The sequence below is a fragment of the Canis lupus genome, chromosome 4 (assembly GCF_003254725.2).
Source record: "Canis lupus dingo isolate Sandy chromosome 4, ASM325472v2, whole genome shotgun sequence".
NCBI classification, from domain to species: domain Eukaryota; kingdom Metazoa; phylum Chordata; class Mammalia; order Carnivora; family Canidae; genus Canis; species Canis lupus.
The window spans coordinates 19,459,198-19,482,949 of NC_064246.1; the positions used below are offsets into that span (position 1 = coordinate 19,459,198).

The 23,752-nt window shown below is 39.5% G+C and overlaps 1 protein-coding gene across 4 annotated transcripts in view; it reads right to left on the bottom strand.

The window, feature by feature from the left end:
- DNAJC12 (DnaJ heat shock protein family (Hsp40) member C12) overlaps positions 1 to 23,752 on the bottom strand; it is a 52,176-nt gene that overhangs the window by 3,072 nt on the left and 25,352 nt on the right. For all 4 annotated transcript variants that reach the window (XM_035715358.2, XM_025434780.3, XM_025434781.3 and 1 more), the window contains 2 exons: positions 15,491 to 15,630; positions 6,961 to 7,165 (listed from right to left, as the gene is read on the bottom strand). In XM_035715358.2, coding sequence (XP_035571251.1) covers positions 6,961 to 7,165; positions 15,491 to 15,630 — 345 coding nt within the window. The remainder of the gene's footprint in view (positions 1 to 6,960; positions 7,166 to 15,490; positions 15,631 to 23,752) is intronic.

The following is a 23,752-nucleotide window of genomic DNA, read 5'->3' on the forward strand; positions in this document are numbered from 1 at the left end:
CCTTCAGCTCAGGTCATGATCCCAGGGTCCTGAGATGGAGTCCTACATCTCTTCTCCCTCTCCCTCTGCTCCCCCTGCTGGTGTGCTCTCTCTGTGTGTCAAATAAATAAATAAAATCTTTTAAAAAAAAATAAATAAAGTAAAATTTTATTTATTTTTTGAGTAGGAAGTATATTCACATGGCTACAATTCAAAAGGCACAAAGAGTACATGCTCCAAAAGTCTTCCACCCTTCCACTCTTCTGATGTTTCCAAAAGACAAATTTGCTACCGGTTGCCTGCCTATCTTTCCAGAGATAGTACAGGTATATACAAATACATGCATACATTCTCCAACACCACCTTCTCATCCCTTCTTTAACCTAAATCCTAACATATGGTCCCCTATTCTGTTTTTTCACTTTTTGTTTCTAATATAGCTTGATGTTTGCTCTTTATCAGTATATGAAGAGCTTTCTCATGCTCTCTTACAGCAGAGTATTCTGTTGTATGATACACAAAAACTCAACCCTACTGAGGGGCATTTATTTGTTATTCTGCAGTGAATAACATGGCACACATGTCATTTGGTACATAGGTGGTCTGTAGGATAAAATTTGTGGAAGTAGCATCAAAGCCTTTGTGCAGGGGCACCTGGGTGGCTCCGTTGGTTGAATCTTGGCTCAGGTCCTGAGATGGAGCCTCACATCCTGCTCCCTGCTCAGTGAGGAGCCTGATTCTCCCTCTTCCTCCGCCCCCTTCCCCAGCACTGCTTATGCTCTTTCTCTCATGATCTCTCTCAAATAAATGGATAAAATATTTTTAAAAAATCATTGTGCATTTGTAGTTTTAATAGACATTGCCAAACAGTTCTCCATAAAGCTTGACCCAGCAGCAGTTGTTTTCCTTCACCCTCATTAACACCATGTTAACAAACTTAGTAACCTTTGCCAGGCTAATGAACACGAAACAGTGTGGTTTTAATTTGCCTTTCTCTTAGTATGAGTGAGTTTAAGCATCTTTTCATATGTTTCAAGGCTATTTGTGTATTTTCTCTTCTGTGAACTATCTGTTCATTTCCTTTGTTCATTTTTTTTACTGAATGGTTGATCTAATGTCTCACTGATTCATAGGAGCATACATTAAGAGAATTGCTAATTACATTTTGCTAATTACATTGAGATTAAACATCTTTTCAGATGTTTAAGAGCCACTGTATTTTCTCTCCTAAACTATTTATAGAGTTTCCCTCCTATCAACAAGAATTAATTTATATATGGATGAAAGAACCTCATGTGCATAAATGCTTAATAATAAAAGGATATTTATAGATGCCTCTAATCGTGGGAATTTGGACACTTCACTTGAAAGGAAATTGGAAACAACTTTCAAACAGCTGTCGTAAGGAAAAGGTTAACAGTAAAAGATCTCTAGAAATACAAATAATTTATTCCACAAGAGTAAGGTTTCTTTCATTCTAAACAACTTTGTTAAAAACTAGAGAAAAGAAAAAAATAATAAAATAAAATAAAATAAAATAAAATAAAATAAAAAAATAAAAAACTAGAGAAAAGGTCATTTTTCTTCTCTACTAGAGGGAAGGTAAACTGACAAAAGTTTTCTTGCTGGCAATTTTGGCAAAATTTATCAAACTCATTAAAAAGTTTAAACCTTTAACCCAATAATTCTACTTCTAGAAATTTATCCTAAGGGAATAACCACTGATGTGCTCAAGGGTTTAACTATAAGAATATTTATCATGACATCATTTATAAATGTTTTTTAAAATCAAGAAACAATCTAAATCTCCAGCAATAGGGCAGCCCAGGTGGCTCAGCGGTTTAATGCCTGCCTTCAGCCCAGGGTATGATCCTGGAGTCCTGGGATCGAGTCTCACATCGGGCTCCCTGCATGGAGCCTGCTTCTCCCTCTGCCTATGTCTCTGCCTCTCTCTGTGCGTCTCTCATGAATAAATAAATAAAATCTAAGAAAAAAAAATCTCCAGCAATAGAAAGTTGGTTAAAAGTCTTTGATATAGTCATTAATAATTTTTTAATATTTATGGAAAAATAGAAAAATTCTTATAACATATTGCTGACAGATAGTTACAAAACAGTTTATACAGTTTGATCTCATTCCTAAATTCATTATTGCATAGATATTTACATAAAATTTTTGGAAAGTCTACAAGGAATTTTGGAAAGTCTAACAAGGAAATAGTTGGAATAGATGTTTTTCATTTTTGATACTTTTTAAAAATCTATATTTTCTTATTACTCTGCAATGAATTCCTTGTGTCTTTTTTTTTAAGATTTTATTTATTTGAGAGAGAGAGAGCATGAACAGGGGAGAGGCAGAGGGAGAAGCAGACTTCCTGCTGAGTGCAGAGCCCGAGGATGCAGGCTCTATCACAGGACCCTGAGATCATGACCTGAGCTGAAGTCAGATGCTCAACTAACTGAGCTACCCAGGTGCCTCCCTTGTGCCTTTTTTTATGTTAATACTATTGTATATTACAGAATAATATACAAAATATGCTTCCATTGATATTTTAAAATATTATCTAAATATCTAGTCAGAAAAATACACACAGAACAGTTGTCAATGATTGTCTTAAGAAGATGATCTGTTGGGCAGCCTGGGTGGCTCAGCAGTTTAGTGCTGCCTTCAGCCCAGGGCCTGATCCTGGAGACCTGGGATCAAGTCCCACATCAGGCTCCCTGCATAGAGCCTGCTTCTCCCTCTGCCTGTGTCTCTGCCTCTCTCTCCCTCTCTCTCTCTGTGACTCTCATGGATAAATAAATAAAATCTTAAAAAAAAAAAAAAAAGAAAAGAAAAGACGATCTATTTGTACTATCTTTAGAATTATCAGAGAAAACAAATTTTAGAATTTCCCTTTTGGGAAAAAGCAAAAGGAAATTTCTGACAACTGTAATTGAAATACACACACACAAACACACACAATATGTACAGTATGATCCGCTTAGTTTTAGATATACTGACAAATATAAAAATATAGCAAAAGATCAATAATAGATATGTCTCTAGGTGCTAAGATTACAAGTTGTATTTTCTACCTTTTATTTGACCACATTTCTCACATTTCTACTGTAAATATACTTGTTATTTCATAGTTTGAAAAATGGCATTTTCTAGTTTAGGTTCCAATAGAAACAGACCCCCAAACAAGAATTCAAATGTAAGTGGCTAGTTCGTTTTTTAGTAGGCTCCACATCCAATATAGGGCTTGAACTCATGACCCCAAGATTAAGAGCTGGATGCTCTATTGACTGAGCCAGATAGGCTCATAAGTGGCAAATTTAAAAAAATGATTCACGGAGGCCCTGGTAAAAAAGTAGGGAAAGGAATCAAGTTTATAAAAGGTACATTATCATGCAAGTTGCTACCCTGGGCAACTGGAGTTTGATTGCACTAAAGACCCTTGGAAGACAACATAAAAACCCCTCAGAGTTATCCAGTTGGAGAAGTTATCCAGTTGGAGAAGTAAAGGAGCCTCCCACTGGCATTCATCAATAGCTGATGGCTACATCCAAAGGGTGTTTATTTTTTTTTTTCAAAGGGTGTTTATTCCCTAGCACTAAAGCCAGGGAATAAACCGGCTCAATTGCCAGAGAAAGCCCTCTGGTAGAAACTAGAGAGTTGACAAAGGGAAGGTAGATGTCCAGAACCTATAGCAGCACACGTCTGCAACATATGATCTTCTTTTTTTTAATTTCAGAATGTTATACAAACTATTTTATTCTAGAATTGCATTTATCAGAAGTTATATTTATTGCATATTTGAATAGGAAGAAAGGAAAACTGAGATTGTTTCAAACATCAGTTTTCAGAGACTGTGCTCCATATTTTACTGGTTGTAGTGAAGAGTCAGAAGAGGATGTGGAATATTTGATAGATGTTCATCACAGAAGAGGCATCAAAAGGCAAACTCCAGGGAGCCCGGGTGGCTCAGCAGTTTAGTGCCGCCTTCAGTCCAGGGTGTGATCCTGGAGACCCGGGATTGAGGCCCACATCAGGCTTCCTGCATGAAGCCTGCTTTTCCCTCTGCCTGTGTCTCTGTCTCTCATAAATAAATAAATAAATAAATAAATAAATAAATAAATAAATAAATAAATAAATAAAATCTTCAAAAAAAAAAGGCAAACTCCAAAGTAAATATCAACCACTGCTTGAGGAAATTATTAAAATATGCTGTAAAGGTATGTGAGAAGTCACTCTGGACTCGGTAAAGCTGACATGAATAATATTTCTTAAATGTTGATGTTACAGAAATTTACAGTAAAATAAAGTTACAAACAATCACACAATTGCAGTTTGGTATATAAACTCCAAATGTAAGGTGCTACTCATTACACCCAATAATCTCTTAAATGGCATTAAGAAAATACTGGTAAATGAAGCTTTTCGTAAAATCTCATAATTCTTCTCCAACAACAGCTTCTCAGAACAATGATCCTCCTGTACCACTCCCCGACCTCATTCCTTGGTCACAGTAAGAGAATACACCTCACCATGTGAGGGCATCCAAACTGACATCACAGGGGCACCTGGGTAGCTCAGTTGTTGAGCAACTGCCTTTGGCTCAGGTCGTGATCTCAGGGTCCTGGGATGGGTCCCGCATCTGGCTCCCCACAGGGAGCTTGCTTCTGTCTCTGCCTCTCTCTCTGCCTCTCTCATGAATAAATAAATAAAATATTTTAAAAAATAAACAACTGACATCACACTGTATTGCACACCTGAAACTAACACAACACTGTATGTTAACTACACTGGAATTTATAATAATAAAATAGGAGTAAAAAAAAACTGATACCAAAATTTATTCTGAGTAAATTATAATAGATTTATCCTCTGGAATACTTATCTGCTATTTAAAAGAATGAGTTAATTCTAAATGTAAGAGTCTAAGGAGAAGCCCCATAATAATAAATGCCAATACCAAAAAAAAAAAAAAAAAAAAAAAAGCACCTACCATGTACCTGGTCTAAATATCTTACATATTTTATTTACTACTCAGAAAAACCCTTAGGAGGTAGACACTAATATTTCGGCCATATAATAAGAAAACACAGATACAGAGAGGTTAACTCACTTGCCTAGGGTCACACAACTCATCAGTGGAAAAGCAGAGACCTGGTTCCAGAATAACATAGAAAAATGAGCACAGTATAATGCCATTCTTTATTTTGAAAGCCCTCATAAGTGAATGTATATTTGTATATGCTTGTTTTAGCATAGAGAAAAATGTGGAAGGAGACGCACTTGGGCATCTGCATTGGTTACTTCAGGAAACAGAAGCAAAGAACTATGGGAGGCTGGGGTAGACACTAAGTCACTGTCTATATATGAGTCTTTGAATTTTCTAATAACAGCTCCTATTACTTTGGGGTGTTTTAAATATAAAAATAATTAATTTTTTAAAGGAAGAGAAAATTTCATGGAGTCTGCTGGGAGGGATTCCAGTGGGGCTCCCAGCCTCATGCCTGAATCTCTGACATAATCAGCTGCCCCTACCCCTCCAGTTTGGGTAAACTCAGTCTAGGTCTGAATCTGAAACAGAGTCAGAGGGAGGCCCCAGGGGTTCAGGAAGCACAGATCTGAACATTCCAGGCTGAATAGAAAAACATTTTTATGTTTGCCTACGTGTGCCTGTGCGTAGGTGTTTGTTCTCGTGTATTTGCTTAAAACTGTTTTTTTTTTTCCGAAATTCGGGCTTCTGCTTTGATCAGTTTGTTACATTATAACCATTCCCAGTTATAAGGCTGATGCAACCAACCATTTGCAGACTCCACAAAAGGAAATCTTGAGTAACCAGCAGAGACACCTGAACCACACCCTAAGAATCTTTATCCTAGCAAGTAATGAGCATATAGAAGTTCTCCCCAAAGAGAGATTTCAAGTGACTATTTCTAGAAAGACTAATTCACCATAAATTAACTGTCTTCTTTTTCTTTTTTCAGTAAAGATTCAAGGATTCAAGGACTTTCAGGAGCCTTTGGTTTAAAGGCTAAATTCTAAAGAGGTGTGGAATCACAACCCTGAGAATCAAGCAAGAATCTGCAGGACAGTGACAGGGTGTGAATATAACACATCTAGACGAGATCAACACAGTGGGATGGCTAGAGACACAAAGAAATGATAATCATGGCTGACATTAACCCAAGACCTGCTTGGTAGGTTAATCACTGTGCTACGAATTTTGCACAGATCTCAACTACTCCTCATGATAACTCTATGAGAAGGTACCATTATGATCTTGATTTTATAGATGAGGAAACTGAAATCTAGAGAAGTTAATTAACTTGTACCAAGTAATACAGATCATAAGTAGTAGAGCTAGGATGTGAACCCAGGTGGTGTGTAGCTTGGGAGCTTAACCTCTATAATGCTCTGCTTCAGTGGATCTGTATATCACTCAGAATGTCTACAGAGCTACTTGCAGATAAGGTACCTTCTCCAGCTGGTGCAATGCCTTACAAAAAGACTCTGAAGCCAAAATACCTTCATTCAGGTCCCCCCCCCCCCCGGCTGTATACAACTTGTACAGCTTTGAGAAAATTACTCAACCTCTCCAGATGTCAGTTTTCTCATTTGTAAAATAAGAATAATATTGGTACCAACCTCACAAGCTTGTAGTGAAGATTAAATAAATTAACGTATATAAAATGAATATTAAACAAGATAATACATGTCACGTAACGTACACAAAGAACATTCCTATACATAGGAAACACCCAATAAATGGCAGTATTATTTCAGAATAACAAAAATGCCCCAAATCTTCCCTTGCAAGGAATGTATTGAGGAATGTGTCTTCCAGTTTCTGTGTCAGTGCTAAGTAAGCAATCCTTAAATTTGGCACTATTGTTTAGTTGGAAAAGGTTGAGAATAAATACAGTATAAACCAAGCCCTTTAATTTCAGAAATTCTTTGTCTGCAAAGCTACATGACTTGACTTACTTGGAGAATCAGGATTTTGTGGGGAGAATGACTTCTCCAAGGACTTGGATTCTTCTTGCTCCATTTTCTCTGTGGTTGAGCCCAGCTCCTCTTTCTTGATTTCTCTTTGCTTGTTCCATTCCTCATTTTCAATCGTTTTGGTAAGACTCTGGTCAGATTCTTCCAGCATCAGGTCTTTTTTACCTCTGACAGCCCAGTGCATTGACTACATTAATTAAAGCAGACACATAATATAAACATTATATAGTATTCCATATTTAAAGTTCGATATGTGATAAAATCTGACATAGTATTATGAATTTTTCTGTAGGTTTTATTTCAAAATAAAAATGTTAATTTTGGGGTGCCTGGCTTGCTCAGTCAGTGGAGCAGGTGAGTCTCGATCTCAGGGTGGTGGGTTTGAGCCCTGGGTTGGGCCAAGAAAGAAAAAGAAAAAGAAAGAAAAAGAAAAGAAAAAGAAAAAGAAAAAGAAAGAAAAAGAAAGCCCTTCTGTTGGCCGGGAAGGAAAGAAAAGAAAAAAAAGAAAGAAAAGAAAAGAAAAGAAAAAAGAAAAGAAAAGAAAGAAAAGAGAAAGAAAAAAAAAGAAAGAAAAAGAAAGAAAGAAGAAAGAAAGAAAGAAAGAAAGAAAGAAAGAAAGAAAGAAAGAAAGAAAGAAAGAAAGAAAGAGGTGCCCGGATATTCCAGTCGGTTAAGTGGCTGACTCTTGATTTCAGTTGAGGTCATGATCTCAGGGTCCTTGGATAGAGTCCCATGTCAGGCTCCAGGCTCAGCCAAGGAGTCAAGTCGGCTTGTGGATTCACTCTCTCTCTCCCTCTGCCCCTCCCCCTGCTTGTGCTGGCTCTCTCTCTCTCTCTAAAAGAAAAGAAAGAAAGAAAGAAAGAAAGAAAGAAAGAAAGAAAGAAAGAAAGAAAGAAAAGAAAAGAAAAGAAAAGAAAAGAAAAGAAAAGAAAAGAAAAGAAAAGAAAAGAAAAGAAAAGAAAAGAAAAGAAAAGAAAGAAAAGAAAAGAAAAGAAAAGAAAAGAAAAGAAAGAAAAGAAAAGAAAAGAAAGAAAAGAAAGAAAAGAAAAGAGAAGAGATACAGAAAGAGATGGTATGCCTGGCTGGCTCAGATGGTAGAGCATGCAACTCTTAATCTCAGGGTTGTGAGATCAAGCCCCAGGCTAAGTAAGGAGAATCCTGAAAAAATAAAATCTTTAAGAGGCACCTGGGTGGCTCAGTAGGTTGGTTGTCTGAATCTTGGTTTTGACTCAAGTCATGATCTCAGGATCATAGGATCGAGACCTGGGGGATCCCTGGGTGGCTCAGCAGTTTAGCACCTGACTTGGGCTTAGGGCGTGATCCTGGAGTCCTGGGATCAAGTCCCGCATTGGGCTCCCTGCATGGAGTCTGCTTCTCCTTCTGCCTGTGTCTCTGCCTCTCTCTTTCTCTGTGTCTCTCATGAATAAATAAATAAAATCTTTTTTTTAATTTATTTTTTATTGGTGTTCAATTTACCAACATACACAATAAACCCCAGTGCCCGTCACCCATTCACTCCCACCCCCCGCCCTCCTCCCCTTCTACCACCCCTAGTTCGTTTCCCAGAGTTAGGAGTCTTTACATTCTGTCTCCCTTTCTGATATTTCCCACACATTTCTTCTCCCTTCCCTTATATTCCCTTTCACTATTATTTATATTCCCCACATGAATGAGAACATATAATGTTTGTCCTTCTCCGACTGACTTACTTCACTCAGCATAATACCCTCCAGTTTCACTCAGCATAATACCCTCCAGAATAAAATCTTTAAAAAAAAAAAAAAAAGGATTGAGACCTGCATGGGGCTCCACTCGGCAGGGAGTCTGCTTGGGATTGTCCTTCTACCTCTGCCCCTATCTCCACCTCACTCTTTAAAATAAATAAATCTTTTTAAAAATAAACATGAAATCTTTTTTAATGTTAATTTTAGGGGTGCCTGGGTGCTCAGTCGGTTAAACATCTGCCTTCAGCTCAGGTTATGATCTCAGGGTCCTGGGACGGAGCCCCATGTCAGACTCTGCTCCCCAGGGACTCTGCTTCTCCCTCTCCCTCTGCCCCTCCCCCAACTCAAGGTTGCTCACTCACTCATTCTCTTTTTTAAAAAATGTTTATTTTTGAAAAGGGCAGTAGCCTCAGCTGATGCAAAAAATAATCTGCTTTTGGTCTGATTGGTTTGGTTCTGCTGTTGGTTAGTTTGGTTTCTTCCTTTTCCTGCATGTGCACAGAGTAAAAGAGGCTGGCCAGTGGCTTTCTCTGTAGAGGGAAAGGATATTGGAAAGGTCAGTGAAAAATAGAAAGTAAGAAACTCAAGAATTCAGGGCCCAGAGAGCTGAAAATGTGGTCTGTAAACATTACAGGTCAGTTAGGTACAGGTCTTGTACCGTGTATTTACTTTGTGCCCTGGTACTTTTGTCTTGAAATAAAAGTGCCTGCTATTTTCCTTAGATGGTGTTGAGGATTAATGACTTACCTACAGTAAATGCTTTGATAACCATCAAGCAATTGTGAGATAATAGTTTTACTCATCCATCCACTTTATAAGAATAAAATATTTTATCATCAGACCTCTGTATCTGCTGATCCCAATGAAAGAAATACACAAGGGAAAAATCCAAACTGCATCTAACCTCATATACAGGCACCTCTCATGCTTTGTACTTCAATCAAAGGACTAATATAAGAGCAATGCTAAGCAACCTGATTTACAGGGACACAATTAGGGCTTATTTCTGTGTTCACAGATTGTATTTCTCAGATTCCCTAAGATACTGATTTAACAACACTCAACATCAAGCAAACTAGTATGGAATGACTCGGTTCAATAGAATGATCATCAATAGAGACACCTGGGTGGCTCAGTGGTTGAGCGCCTGCCTTCAGCCCAGGGCCTGATCCTGGAATCCCAGGATCGAGTCCCACATTGGGCTCCCTGCATGGAGCCTGCTTCTCCCCCTGCTGTGTCTCTGCCCCTCTTGCTCATGAATAAATAAATAAAATCTTTAAAAAAATGATCAATAAAAATATCAAATGATAGTAGTTGACAGAGACTGAGAGGGAGATTAGGAAGAGGACAGTCTGTACAGCAAAATAATGAACTGCACCGGACAGAGTACCATTGTGTGTAGGGGGTGAACCAACACTAAACAGACACTAAGCCTGGGGGCAAAAGCCACTGTCCTACAGTCCATGAAATTGGTATGTTGTCTATTCTATCTTCTCAATTAACTTGTTTACCAGCTTTCCCTGATGTGTTTTTTCCCTTAGGAAGTTCCAGTCATTTTTTTAAAATTCTGGACTTTGGGGCACCTGGGTGGCTTAGTGGTTAAATGTCTGCCTTCAGCTCAGGTCATGATCCCAGGGTCCTGGGATGGAGCCCCGCGTCAGATTCCCTGCTCCTTGGGGAGCCTGCTTCTCCCTCTCCCTCTCTCTCTCCCCCTGCTCATGCTCTGTCTCTCTCTCTCTCTCTCCCCAAATAAATACATAAAATCTTTAATATAAATAAAGTAATTAATTTAATATAATTTAATTCTAGACCTTGGTTAACAATAAAAAATTGTGCCTACAAGCCAGTAAATATTAAGTAGACAAATAGAAAAAATAAACAAATAGAAAAAAATCAATTGACTCATGTGAGCCATGGATCAGTTGAACAACTATTCAAAATTGATTAGTTGTTATTATTCTGGATCAATAGAAGTAAATTATTTGCTTGTCTGGGTGATCTTTGACCTGCTTTTGGATAACATTCAATTAGGACTGACTGCCTTCTGAACAGGTCCAGAAGGTGCTTCCCATCTGACTGGGGAAAGTGCAACCACACAGGCATAGTAGGAAGCTTCCCTAGTCATTTTTAGCCAACTGGACTCACCCCAAGGACACCTCACCAAGCCCAGGAACCAAGAAACAATCAGTAGACAAACAGACCCATATGAGGGTAACTGGCAGTCCCAACAAGCCCTATAAGAAGCAATCAATTTGTCAAACAATCAATTCACCAAAAATGCATTTCTATTAACTCTTTTTTAAAAGATTTTATTTATTTGAGGGACAAAGAGTGTGCATGAGCAGGGGGAGGAGCAGAGAGAGAGGGAGAAGCAGACTCTCCTCTGAGCACAGAGCCTTATGTGGGGCTCAACTCGGGACTCCACACAGGGACTCAGGGCTTAGGGCTTGACACCAGGACCCTGAGATCACGACCTGAGCCCAACTCAGACGCTTAACAACTGAGCCACCCAGCACCCCTCTATTAATTCTTTATAAAATGTACAGCAACGGATATGACATGACAGTTATAACAGTTTATAAGAATTTTTCTCAGCACTTTATTTTAAGATTTTATTTATTTGTTTATTCATGAGAGGCACAGAGAGAGGGCAGAGACAGAGGTAGAGACAGAAGCAGACTCTCTGTGGGGAGCCCGATACAGGATTTGATCCCAAGACCCTGGGATCACCACCTGAGCCAAAGGCAGACACTCAACTACTAAGCCACCCAGGCGCCCCAACCAGCACTGTGATTGTGGCTTTGCTACAACCATTTTCTCACAGGCATCCTAAAGCCATTCTGCCACATATTTCAGAACTAGAGAAAAAACATTTCATACCCTGGATCCTTTGGGGTAAAACTATTTAGCATGACAGCAGTGAATTTCCCTACGATCCTTTTAGCTAGAAAGATCTCTGTTTTCAAACTATCCCAAGACTCAAGGGCCACAGTAACTGAAAACCTCACTCCATATCTCTTTTTTAAAACCAACATCACATATCTAAACTTAAATTTCCAGGACGCCTCGGTGGCTCAGTGGTTGAACATCTGCCTTTGGCTCAGGATGTGATCCTAGGATCCAGGGTTGAATCCCACATGGGGCTCTTTGTGGGGAGCCTGCTTCTCCTTCTTCCTGTGTCTCTACCTCTTTCTCTGTGTCTCTCATGAATAAATAAATAAAATCTTTATAAATAAATAAATAAATATTTTTCAAATTAAAATGTCAGGAGAAGGGTGCCTGGGTGTTTCATTCATTAAGCGTCCAACTTTTTTTTTTTTTTAATTCACGAGAGACCGAGAGAGAGAGAGAGAGACAGAGAGACAGAGACAGAGACAGACACAGGCAGAGGGAGAAGCAGGCTCCATGTGAGGAGCCCGACGTGGGACGTGATCCGGGGACTCCAGGATCAGGCCCTGGGCTGAAGGAGGCGCTAAACCGCTGAGCCACCTGGGCTGCCCAGAGTCCAACTTTTGATTTCAGCTCAGGTCTTATCTCAGGGTGGTGGGATCAAGCCCCCTATCCACACCCGTGCCCTCGTTGGCTCTAAGCTCTGTGAGGAATCTGTTTAAGATCCCCTTACTCCCTCTGCCCCTCCCTCTCTGTCTGCCTGCCTGTCTCTCTCTTTCTTTCTAAAAAAAAAAGAACTATCAAGAGAGGGGGATCCCTGGGTGGCTCAGCAGTTTAGCACCTGCCTTCAGCCCAGGGCATGATCCTGGAGTCCCCAGATCACGTCCCACATCAGGCTCCTCACATGGAGCCTGCTTCTCCCTCTGCCCATGTCTCTGCCTCTCTCTGTGTGTCTCTCCTGAATAAATAAATAAAATATTAAAAACAAAAAAGAACTATCAGGAAAAACTTCTAAAAAGGAAAAGGAAAATAAATAGCTAGTAAAGTGACAGAGACTTGGTGTGGGGAAAAAAATACAGTTTCATCACTCTGGGATCATAGAAATCTGTCACCCCTGAAGTTGTGCCCATTTGAAGAATTCTCCCAAAGGAAATTCCTGTGATATGAACTATATGTGATGCTGCAAAAGTGCATTAGGATTTGTCCTGCCTTGAAGGTACAGAGACTAATATTGTTCTCACCAATTCTTCTCCTTCTAGAGGGATTATACTGCTTCAATAAAAAGCAGAAACACAGAGTTGGTGATGTAAAGGGTAGGATTTTAGGAGATTTAACAATCTACAAAGGTATAGGGCAAACAAACATGCATATGTGTTTCAGATAAATGTCACCTAAAATAAATCCTTTTTTAAAAAAAGATTTTATTTATTTATTCATGAGAGACACAGAGAGAAAGAGGCAGAGACAGAGGCAGAGGGAGAGGGAGAAGCAGGCTCCATGCAGGGAGCCCAATGTGGGACTTGATCCCCGGACTGCGGCATCACACCCTGAACTGAAAACAGATGCTCAACCACCAAGCCACCCAGGCATCCCTAAATTCTTAGTTGTAATCATTTTAGTCAGATGGCATATGTAACATACCTCACCCAAACACCCTAAGAATGATGTTTATCTACAAAAGGAGAAACAACGATCTCTTTAGATGATGAACAATGTTAGCATCATAATTGCTATTAATTTCTCTAAGTGGGGACGGTGAAAGGATGAGCAAATCCACTCACACAGAAAACAATAACTCAATGTTATAGACAGAGGTGAGGCTTTCACTTGTAGGGCTTAGAAGAGAAAGGAATGAGAAGAAATTTACAGAAAGTCTATTTAGGGGGATCCCTGGGTGGCTCAGCGGTTTAGCACCTGCCTTTGGCCCAAGGCGCAATCCTGGAGTCCCGGGATCGAGTCCAGCGTCGGGCTCCCAGCATGGAGCCTGCTTCTCCCTCCTCCTGTGTCTCTGCCTCTCTCTCTCTCTCTACGTCTATCATAAATAAATAAATCTTTAAAAAAAAAACACAAAACCTGTGAGACTTGGCATCAAGGATTCAAGTCCATGGAGAAAGAGAAACAAAAGCAAATCAAAAACAACAAGATTTTGCCCAAAGAAGCGTGTATGTTTAAAAAAAAAAAATCACTGCTGATTTAAAGCATAAAAATGCTTCTTATCATTTTTGTACCATTAATAAAAATAAATCTCAAACCAAATGCTGGCCCAGCATACTATTTCAATTTTTTTTTAATTTTTATTTATTTATGATAGTAACAGAGAGACAGAGAGAGAGAGAGAGGCAGAGACACAGGCAGAGGGAGAAGCAGGCTCCATGCACCGGGATCCCGACGTGGGATTCGATCCCGGGTCTCCAGGATCGCGCCCTGGGCCAAAGGCAGGCGCCAAACCACTGCATCACCCAGGGTTCCCACTATTTCAATTTTATTGACAAGACAATTGGTGCAGACAGTAATATCTAAAATATTATTATTGTAAGACCTCAAACAGTCCGTAGTTAGGCTAAATTCAAAGCAGAAATGGCATGTTTGGAGACAGAAAATTAGCATTTTTTTTAAAGATTTTCTTTATTTATTTGAAAGAGAATGTATACACATGAGTGGGGTGGAGAGCCAAGGGAGAGGGAGAAGCAGACTCCCCAAAGAGCAGGGAGCCTCATGTGGGGCTTGATCCCAGATTCCTGGGATCATGACCTGAGCCAAAGGCTGATGCTTAACCCACTGAGCCACCCAGGAGCCCCAAAATTAGCATTTTAAGGAAAGACATCAGCCATTTATATTAGAAGAGAAATTTGGAGAAAAGTTTTTGAGAAATCCACAGCAAATTTGATATTAGTGGTTAAGATTAGGTTCAGTGGGTCATCGGGACACCTAAGTGGCTCAGCGGTTGAGTGTCTGCCTTTGGCTCGGGGTATGATACTGGAGGTCTGGGATCGCGTCCCACATTGGACTCCCTGCATGGAGCCTGCTTCTCCCTCTGCCTATGTCTCTGCCTCTCTCTTTCTGTGTCACTTATGAATAAATAAATAAAACTTTTAAAAAAAAGTTCAGTGGGTCATCAAAAAACAACAACAATAACAACAACAAAGTATAAATCAAAAGACATTCACATAGCTAAGGTCACTAATTCAGTTGCAGTTACAATGTGTCACACTCAGAAGAATGGAAATATGGTGATTCACATCTCTTAAATTATAGCCCTTCAGGTTTACATTTAGATTTCCTTCTTGGGGATCCCTGGGTGGCTCAGTTGGTTGAGCATCTGCCTTCAGCTTACGTCGTGATCCTGGGGTATCAAGTCCCACATCGGGCTCCCTGTATGGAGCCTGCTTCTCCCTCTGCCTATGTCTCTGCCTCTCTCTGTGTGTCTCTCATGAATAAATAAGACCTTTTTTAAAAAAGAATCAATTTAAAATAATTTGCTGCTTTCTTTAATTAATCAGGCTCTGTTTTTTATGGAATTTACAAGCCTTGAGAAGAGAATATGACAATATGAACTAAAAAGATGGAAGAGATGAATTTGCCTTGGTTCAAAATTCAGCAGTATTATATGAGCAACATGAGAAGCAGTTACCAGAATGTATAAAATAATAAATGATAACAAGAAGTGAAGATATTGAATCAAACAACCAAAGAGATTGACAATTGTAGTCATGAGCTCTTCTGGTGCTGATCCATTGAATTCTCTTTCACAGGATTTATGAACAAAGTTGTATCCAGATTCTAACAGCTTCTTGGTCTTCTCCCTCCTATTGCCTACTAATTTTTTAAGCTACTATGTGAGTCGAATACATGAGCAGCCTGAGCTTCATGAATTCACTTCATCCCAGGGAGAAACCTACCGTTTTCACCGATTCACTCAAAGCTTCCCACTGCTGAAATGGCATCGATATCTGGCTCCTCCGCCAGTGGTCATAGCGGGCACGACTCTCTGTATTAGTCAGAATATCCTTTGCCTTCTGCAGTTTCTGAAAAGTCTCCACTGGAAAACAAATCAAAGATGAGCACTTCTTTCTTGAAGGACTTATTTTAAACTCCTTAAACTCCCAGGCAAAGTGATTTCACTGAAATATGTCTGTTGTTTACTCACTATGTGACCTTGGGCCAGTTCACCTCTTCAAGCTTTAGTTTCCTCACTTGCAGAGTGAATCACAAGGATAAGTGAGATCACATATGTAAAGTGCCTGGCTCACAGTTTATCCACTCTTTTTACTGAGCTCCAGTGATATGCCACATGCTAGTCCAGGTGCTGATGATACAGGTGAGAACAGTAGACATGAACTACTTAGGTATTAACATTTATAAAGAACAAAAAAATTTCAGTTTTGTCTCCTAGGGAAAAAACTACCTTTGCTAGTGGTAATTGTGAGCAAGGGTAGTGATCAGTCTAGAGGAACAGTGTAAATGAAGATTCTAAAGCAGGAAGGAGCATAGTGATTTAGAGAAAGTAGAGAATGCCATTGTGGGGATCCCTGGGTGAGTCAGTGGTTTAGCGCCTGCCTTCGGCTCACAGCATGATCCTGGAGTCGCGGGATCGAGTCCCACATCAGGCTCCCGGCATGGAGCCTGCTTCTCCATCTGCCTGTGTCTCTGTCTGTGTGTGTGTGTGTGTCTTTCATGAATAAATAAATAAAATCTTTTTTAAAAAAAAAAAGAATAAAATACTAAGAAAAAATGTTAATAAAAGAACTGCAAGACTTACATACATTGAAAACTATAAGGGGATCCCTGGGTGGCGCAGCAGTTTGGCGCCTGCCTTTGGCCCAGGGCGCGATCCTGGAGACCCAGGATCGAATCCCACATCAGGCTCCCGGTGCATGGAGCCTGCTTCTCCCTCTGCCTATGTCTCTGCCTCTCTCTCTCTCTCTCTCTATGTGACTATCATAAATAAATAAAATAAAAATAAATAAATAAATAAATAAATAAATAAATAAATAAATAAAACACTGTTGAAAGAAATTAAATATCTAAATAAATAAAGAGATCTCCATTTTCATGGATCAGAAGACCTAACATTGGTACTCCAACTGCACTATAGATTTAATGCAATCTGTCAAAATCCCAGGTGCCTTTTTTGCAGAAATTGACAAGTGGATCCTAAAAATCCATATGCACATGCAAGGGACTCAGGATAGTCAAAACAAACTTAGAAAATAAAAACAAAGTTGGAAAAACTCACACTTCCCAATTTAAAACTTTCTACAACACTACAATAATGAAAACAGTGTGGTACTGGCATCAGAATAAACATAAATAAATAGGATATTGAGAGTCTAGAAATAAACCCTCAAATTTACAGTCAATTGGTTTTTTCTTTTTTTAAAGATTTTATTTTTAAGTAATCTTAACACTCAACATGGGGCTCAAACTCACAACCCCAAGATAAAGAGTTATATGCTCCACTGACTGAGCCAGCCAGACACCCAAAGCCAACTGGTTTTCTACAAGATCATTCAACTGGGGGAAAAAATCATCTTTTTGGAGTGCTTGGACAGCTCAGTTGGCTGAGCATCTGACTCTTTATTTCAGCTCAGGTCATAACCTCAGGGTTGTGGGACTGAGCCCAGTGTCAGGCTCCACACTCAGCACAGAGTCTGCTTGGAGTTCTCTCCCTTTATCTTCCTCTCCTCATGCACTCTCTCTTTCTCTCTCTCTCTCAAATAAATAAATAAAATCTTCAAAAAAATCATCTTTTCAACACGTGGTGCTGGGACACCTATAACAGAATGAAGTTCGGGGTGCCTTGATGGCTCAGTCAATTAAGTGTCCAACTCTTGATCTCAGCTCAGGTATTTTTTTAAGATGTATTTACTTATTTGACAGAAAGAGAGAGAGAGAAAGCATGTGCGCATAGGGAGAGGCAGTGGGAGAGGGAGAGAATCTCAAGCAGACTCCCTGCTAAGCATGGAACCCAACATGGGGCTCAATCCCACAACCAATCTCAGCTCAGGTCATGAGTTCAAGCCCCAAATTGGGTTCCACATAAGGTATAGAACTTACTTTTTTAAAAAATGAAGTTGGATCCCTACCTCATACCATATACAAATATTAACTCAAAATAGATCACAGATCTGCACTTGATCTTAACCAAAATGCTGAGAAGTGATAAAATGGATCACAGATCTAAATGTACAAGCTAAAACTATAAAACTCAGAGAAAATATACAGGAATAAATGTTTATGACCTTGGATTTGGCAATAGCTCTTTATATATGACACCAAAAGCAAGAGCACAAACGACAAAAGAAAAAAAAAACAGAAAATTGTACTTCATCAAAACTGAACATTCTGTACTTCAAAGAACATCATCAAGAAAGTAAATAAATAAATAAATAAATAAAAATAAAAAATAAATAAAAAAGAAAGTAAAAATAAAAGCTATGGAATGGAAGAAAATATTTGCAAATGATAGATGTGATGAGGGATTTCTATCTAAAATTATAAAGAACTCATAACTCAATAAGAAGACTAATAGCCCAATTTAAAAGTTAGTAATGGAGGGATCCCTGGGTGGCGCAGCGGTTTGGCGCCTGCCTTTGGCCCAGGGCGCGATCCTGGAGACCCGGGATCGAATCCCACATTGGGCTCCCGGTGCATGGAGCCTGCTTCTCCCTCGGCCTGTGTCTCTGCCTCTCTTTCTCTCTGTGACTATCATAAATAAATAAAAATTGAAAAAATATAAAAAAAAAAAAAAAAAAAAAAAAAAAAAATAAAAGTTAGTAATGGGGGATCCCTGGGTGGCTCAGCAGTTCAGTGCCTGCCTTTGGACTGAGGTGTGGTCCTGGAGTCTTGGGATCGAATCCCACATCGGGCTCCCTGCATGGAGCCTGCTTCTCCCTCTGCCTGTGTCTCTGCCCCTCTCTCTCTGTGTCTCTCATGAATAAATAAATAAAGTCTTTAAAAAAAAAAAAGAATTCCAACCCTAAATATATACTCAGGAGAATTGAAAACATATGTCCACACAAAAACCTATATGTGAATATCCATAGTAATATTATATATACTAGCCATGAAGTCAAAACAACTCAAATTTCCATCAATTGCTAGTTGGATAAACAAATGTGGTATACAGATATAATGAAATTATCATTCAGCTACAAAATAAATGAAGTACTGATATATGCAACAAAATGGATGAGCCTTGAAAACACTCTAATAAATGAAAGACAGCACTCACAAAAGGCCACATATTGTATGATTCCATTGATATAAAATATGCAGAATAAATGAGGGGCACCTGGGTGGCTCAGCTGGTTATCCATCCAACTCTTAATTTCAGCTCAGGTCATGATCTCAGGGTTGTGGGATCAAGCCCCAAGTCAGGCTCCATGATCAGTAGGGAGTCTGCTTGAGATTCTCTTTGTCTCCCTCTCCCTCTGCCCCTCCTCCTTCTCTAAAATAAATAAATAAATCTTTTTTAAAAATAGATGAATCTGTAGAGAGTAAGTAGATTATGGTTACCAGGGGTTGGGCAGGGGGAAATGGGAAATAATTGCTAATGAGTACAGGGTTTCTTTCTTTTTCACAACAATCGTATAAGGTGGATATTATTATTATTATTATTATTATTATTATTATTATTATTATTCCCATCTTACAGAATCCAAGACTGAAGAAGTTGATGTAACTTTCCCAAAGTCTCAAAATTTCAAGGGATGGAGCCACAAATCAAACCAAGCCTGCCAGGTTCCCCGGCTGGTGCTCTCCACTTGACTGCCTTTCTCCTCCTTCCATTTTCCTGCAATGGATATTACCTTCCAACCCCCACTTTCTCCTCCACCTCCAGGGCTAATAAAATGTAATCATTCACCAATAACATCCAATTTTTGCCCTTGAGAACCTCAGAGTCTAGTAAGGAAGCAGACATATAAACAAATCATTTCAATTACAAGGTGATATCGAGGCAAGACTAGTTCTGTTTGGGAAGTCAGAAAATATTTCAGTAGTTTTCTTGGAGTCATCCTTGACTTTTACTCTCACATCTCACTTCTAATCCCTTAGCAAACTCTATTGGCTCTACTTTTAAAATATATCTAAGATCTGACCCGTTAGGGCCACTTCCACTACCATCATTCTTGTTCAAACCACCATCTTCTCTTGGTTGGAGTATTATACTAGGTTCTCAACTGATCTCCCTGCCTTTGCCTCAGTCTGCTTACTACACAGCAGTCAGAGAGATCTTTTAAAAAACAACATTGCTCTTCTGCTCAAAATGACTTTTAATGACTTCCCACTTCTCTTAGAGTAAAAGTGAAAATTTCTACCATCAGTGGCATGGCTAATAGTTCTGACATGCTCTGCCACCCTCTACCTTCTCTTCCTTCTCTGACTTCATTTTCTTCTACTTTCCCCATCTCCTCTTGCTACAGCTATAGGATCTCCCCTGATACATCTTGAGTACACCAAGCGCACTCCAGCCCTAGGACCTTGGCACTTACTGTCCTTTCTATAAAGAATACTTTTAAACTCAGGCATTCATATAGCTGACTTCCTTCAGCTATCATCTCAAATGCTGTCTTGTAGAGGGGGTCTTCCCTGACTATGCTATATAAAATGACTGCCTACCAGCCCCACGCCTTTGTCTCCCTTGACTTGCATTACTTTTCTTTATAATACTTGCCCTCAGCCATTGTGTAATTTTTTTATGATCTGTCTCCTCAACCATAATACAAACTCTGTGAAAACAGAGGCTTTATCTGTTTTGTTCTCTGTTGTATCCTTTGCACAGAAACAGTATGGGATGTGCTCAAAAAAGTCTTTGTTCAATGAATCAATGAGTGAATGCTTCCTATTTTGAATGTGAATATATCTTTATCTTTCTATACAGTGCTACTCCCTTGAGTGCCAATCACCAAAGAAATGACACATATCATTTAAATATTTTGTGAATTAGGAATATTTTAATACCATCAATGGGAAAACTAACTTAAATTGCCCTGATAGTGTTCAAAAATACCTCATGGTGAAGGGTGCCTGGGTGGCTCAGTTGCTTAAGCACCTGAATCTTGTTTCCAGCTCTGGGTCATGATCCCAAGGTCGTGGGGTTTAGCCCTGCACCCTGCTCCATTGTCAGTGTGAGTCTGCTTGAGGTTCTCTCTCTCTCCCTCTCCCTTTGCCCTTCACCCTGCTCGCATGCACTCATGCATTCTCTCTCTCTCTCTCTCTCTCTCTCTCTCATTCTCTCTCAAAATAAATAAATAAATAAAATCTTAAAAAAAAAAAAAGAACCCTTAGAAGTAGTCAAGAGTCTCTCAAACCATTGTTGTGGCAAATGTTCAGTCGGCACTGACAGTATTGAAAATACTGAAGTACTTCTGTACCCCAGGTGGTAAAGAATTGCTATTCCTGAACCCCAGTCCTCCGAACACCACCATTTTAAGTGTTTCCCCAGCAACCAGAGATACTCCTTGCCACAGCAGGGTTTCTCCAAGACCCTGCTTCAAAGCTGGACAGCACAGTATCTAATAGGCCATTAACTATTTTTTGAAAAAAATATTTTATTCATCCATTCATGAGAGACACAGAGAGAGAGAGAGAGAGAGAGAGGAGAGGTGCAGAGACACAAGCAAAGGGAGAAGCAGGTTCTGCGCAGGGAGCCCAACGTGGGACTCGATCCCAAGTCTCCAGGATCAGGCCCTGGGCCGAAGGCGGTGCTAAACCACTGAGCCACCAGGGCTGCCCCGCCATTAACTATTTAATATGACCACTGGAGGTGGTAGTGATTAGTGGGTTAAAGAGAAGACTTTAAAGATGGAGCTACTGAAAGCTATAGGAAACTAAACAAACTAATAAGCAGCATCTTGCCATAGCAGCTCACTCCAGTGACTAATCCTTCCTACTGCTGACAACAATTAAATATCCCACTTACAAATAAGATGTCACTTTTTCCAACAGGAATAAAAAGCTCATTAAATTATCACCATGGATGCACACGCCAGTTACTATTACAGCAGCATTTATAAAGATTTACATATTTATCTATGAGTCACTTTTTCTTTGCACATTATTCCTAGCCTGTTTTCCAGAGTCTCCAGAATGAAAGAAGCCTGCTTGGGATTATTCTGATATCAATCCCTCAACAACAATTGATAAGCAGAAAGCTAAAATACTTTATCTTTCCTGATCAGTGGCCTTTCCTTGTTCCATCCTCTCTACCACCTTTAATAAAAATGAGATTGTGTTTATATTTGTCCTTTAATATATCAGCTAACCAAATGAGTCACACAAGATAAACATTTACCAGTTCTGGGAAGAGAGATCTCATTTACAAGCTTATATGAGCAAATGATGCTAGGACCTCTGAGAGACATTCCTTTTTAACTCCTAGGTCTACTCTGAAAATACAGAGGTTCTTTAAAAATCGTATTTCACAATAGAATTTGTATTATTATAGTCGTACCTTAAATGTAGGCCTCTTACAATTACTTGAAAAATATTAATAAAAATATGATGTCAGAAAAATGCTTTGAAAAAAACCTGGAGGAAAATATACCACTGTTAATAGTGGTTCTCTGGCAGGGAATGATAAGAACAGACTTTCACTTTCAAGATTATTTATTACTGTATGCTATTTTTATTCAAAGGGGAAAAAAGCAATAGTTTTTAAAGTGGGAAAGCATAGAGACATGGAAAGGTATCAGTTAGCAAGGACAAGGAGCTCTCCTTCAACTATCCACATGTCTTTGAAGCCTACAAATAAATAACAAAAAATACCATCTCACAGATCCTTATTTTAGTCTGAAATCCCTTTCTTCCAGGTCGGAGAGAAGTTACTAAAGCATTGGCCTGAAACAGTTACCATCATGTGTACACACAGGACTGGCATGAGCAGGAGCTTTTTTTTTTTTTTTTTAAAGATTTATATATTTATTTATTCATGATAGACATAGAGAGAGACAGAGAGGCAGAGACACAGGCAGAGGGAGAAGCAGGCTCCATGCCGGGAGCCCAACACAGGACTCGACCCCGGGACTCCAGGACTGCACCCTGGGCCAAAGGCAGGTGCCAAACCTTGCTAAGCCACCCAGGGATTTCCAATCAGGAGCTTTTAACTCAGTGACACAATTTCTACAGCATAGAAAGTAGTCCTGCCTACATCACTGACACCTGAAGAGAAGAGATTTCTAAAAGTCTAAAATCCTAGAATTTAGAATTTTTTTTTAAAAATGAAAAGGATAAAGAGCTAATGCTTACTTACAAAAAAGAGAATTATCCCATTTTATTAAATTTTTCTGTTGTGGGGGCCTGGGTGTCTGTCGTTTTAAGCCTCCAACTCTTGATTTTGCCTCAGGTCATGATCTCAGGTTCATGAGATTGAGCCCTACTGTGCTCCATAATGGGTGAGGAGCCTGCCAGCAACCCCTGCCCGCCCATCCCACTTTTGTGCATAGATACACATATGATCTCTCTAAGAAAAAAAAAATGTATCTTGGAATGCTGCGTAAAAATAAGAAAAGAAAATGGATCCCTGGGTGGCGCAGCGGTTTGGCGCCTGCCTTTGGCCCAGGGCGCGATCCTGGAGACCCGGGATCGAATCCCACATCGGGCTCCCAGTGCATGGAGCCTGCTTCTCCCTCTGCCTGTGTCTCTGCCTCTCTTTCTCTCTCTGTGACTATCATAAAATAAAAAATAAATTAAAAAAAAAAGTCCACTGATTCATAATTGCCAACATTCATTGAGCTACTCTTGCATGCAAGATACCTCATTTAGTCTTCACATCAGATGCATGAAGCAATGTACTACTAGTCTACCACTTTTCCTATGAGAATGCTGAGGCTCAAAGAGATTGCCCAAGGTCAATTAGCTCATCAATTGGAGCTAGAAGCAATCCAGACAGACAAGACTGTGTTCCATATCTACCACTCCATCATGCTAACAAATTAGTAATTTCATTGGAAATGACTGAGACTACACTTAATGGACCAAAAAGGTATACATACAAGTTTAATTTCTCCTACAAGCAGTTGCTCTATAAGCTTTCACTTCGATGAAATATGTTTCAAAATCTGCCCAACATATTCTGGATTTCTGCCAAACTAAAATTCAGCATCTGGGGACACCTGGGTGGTTCAGTGGTTGAGCATCTGCCTTCAGCTCAGGGCATG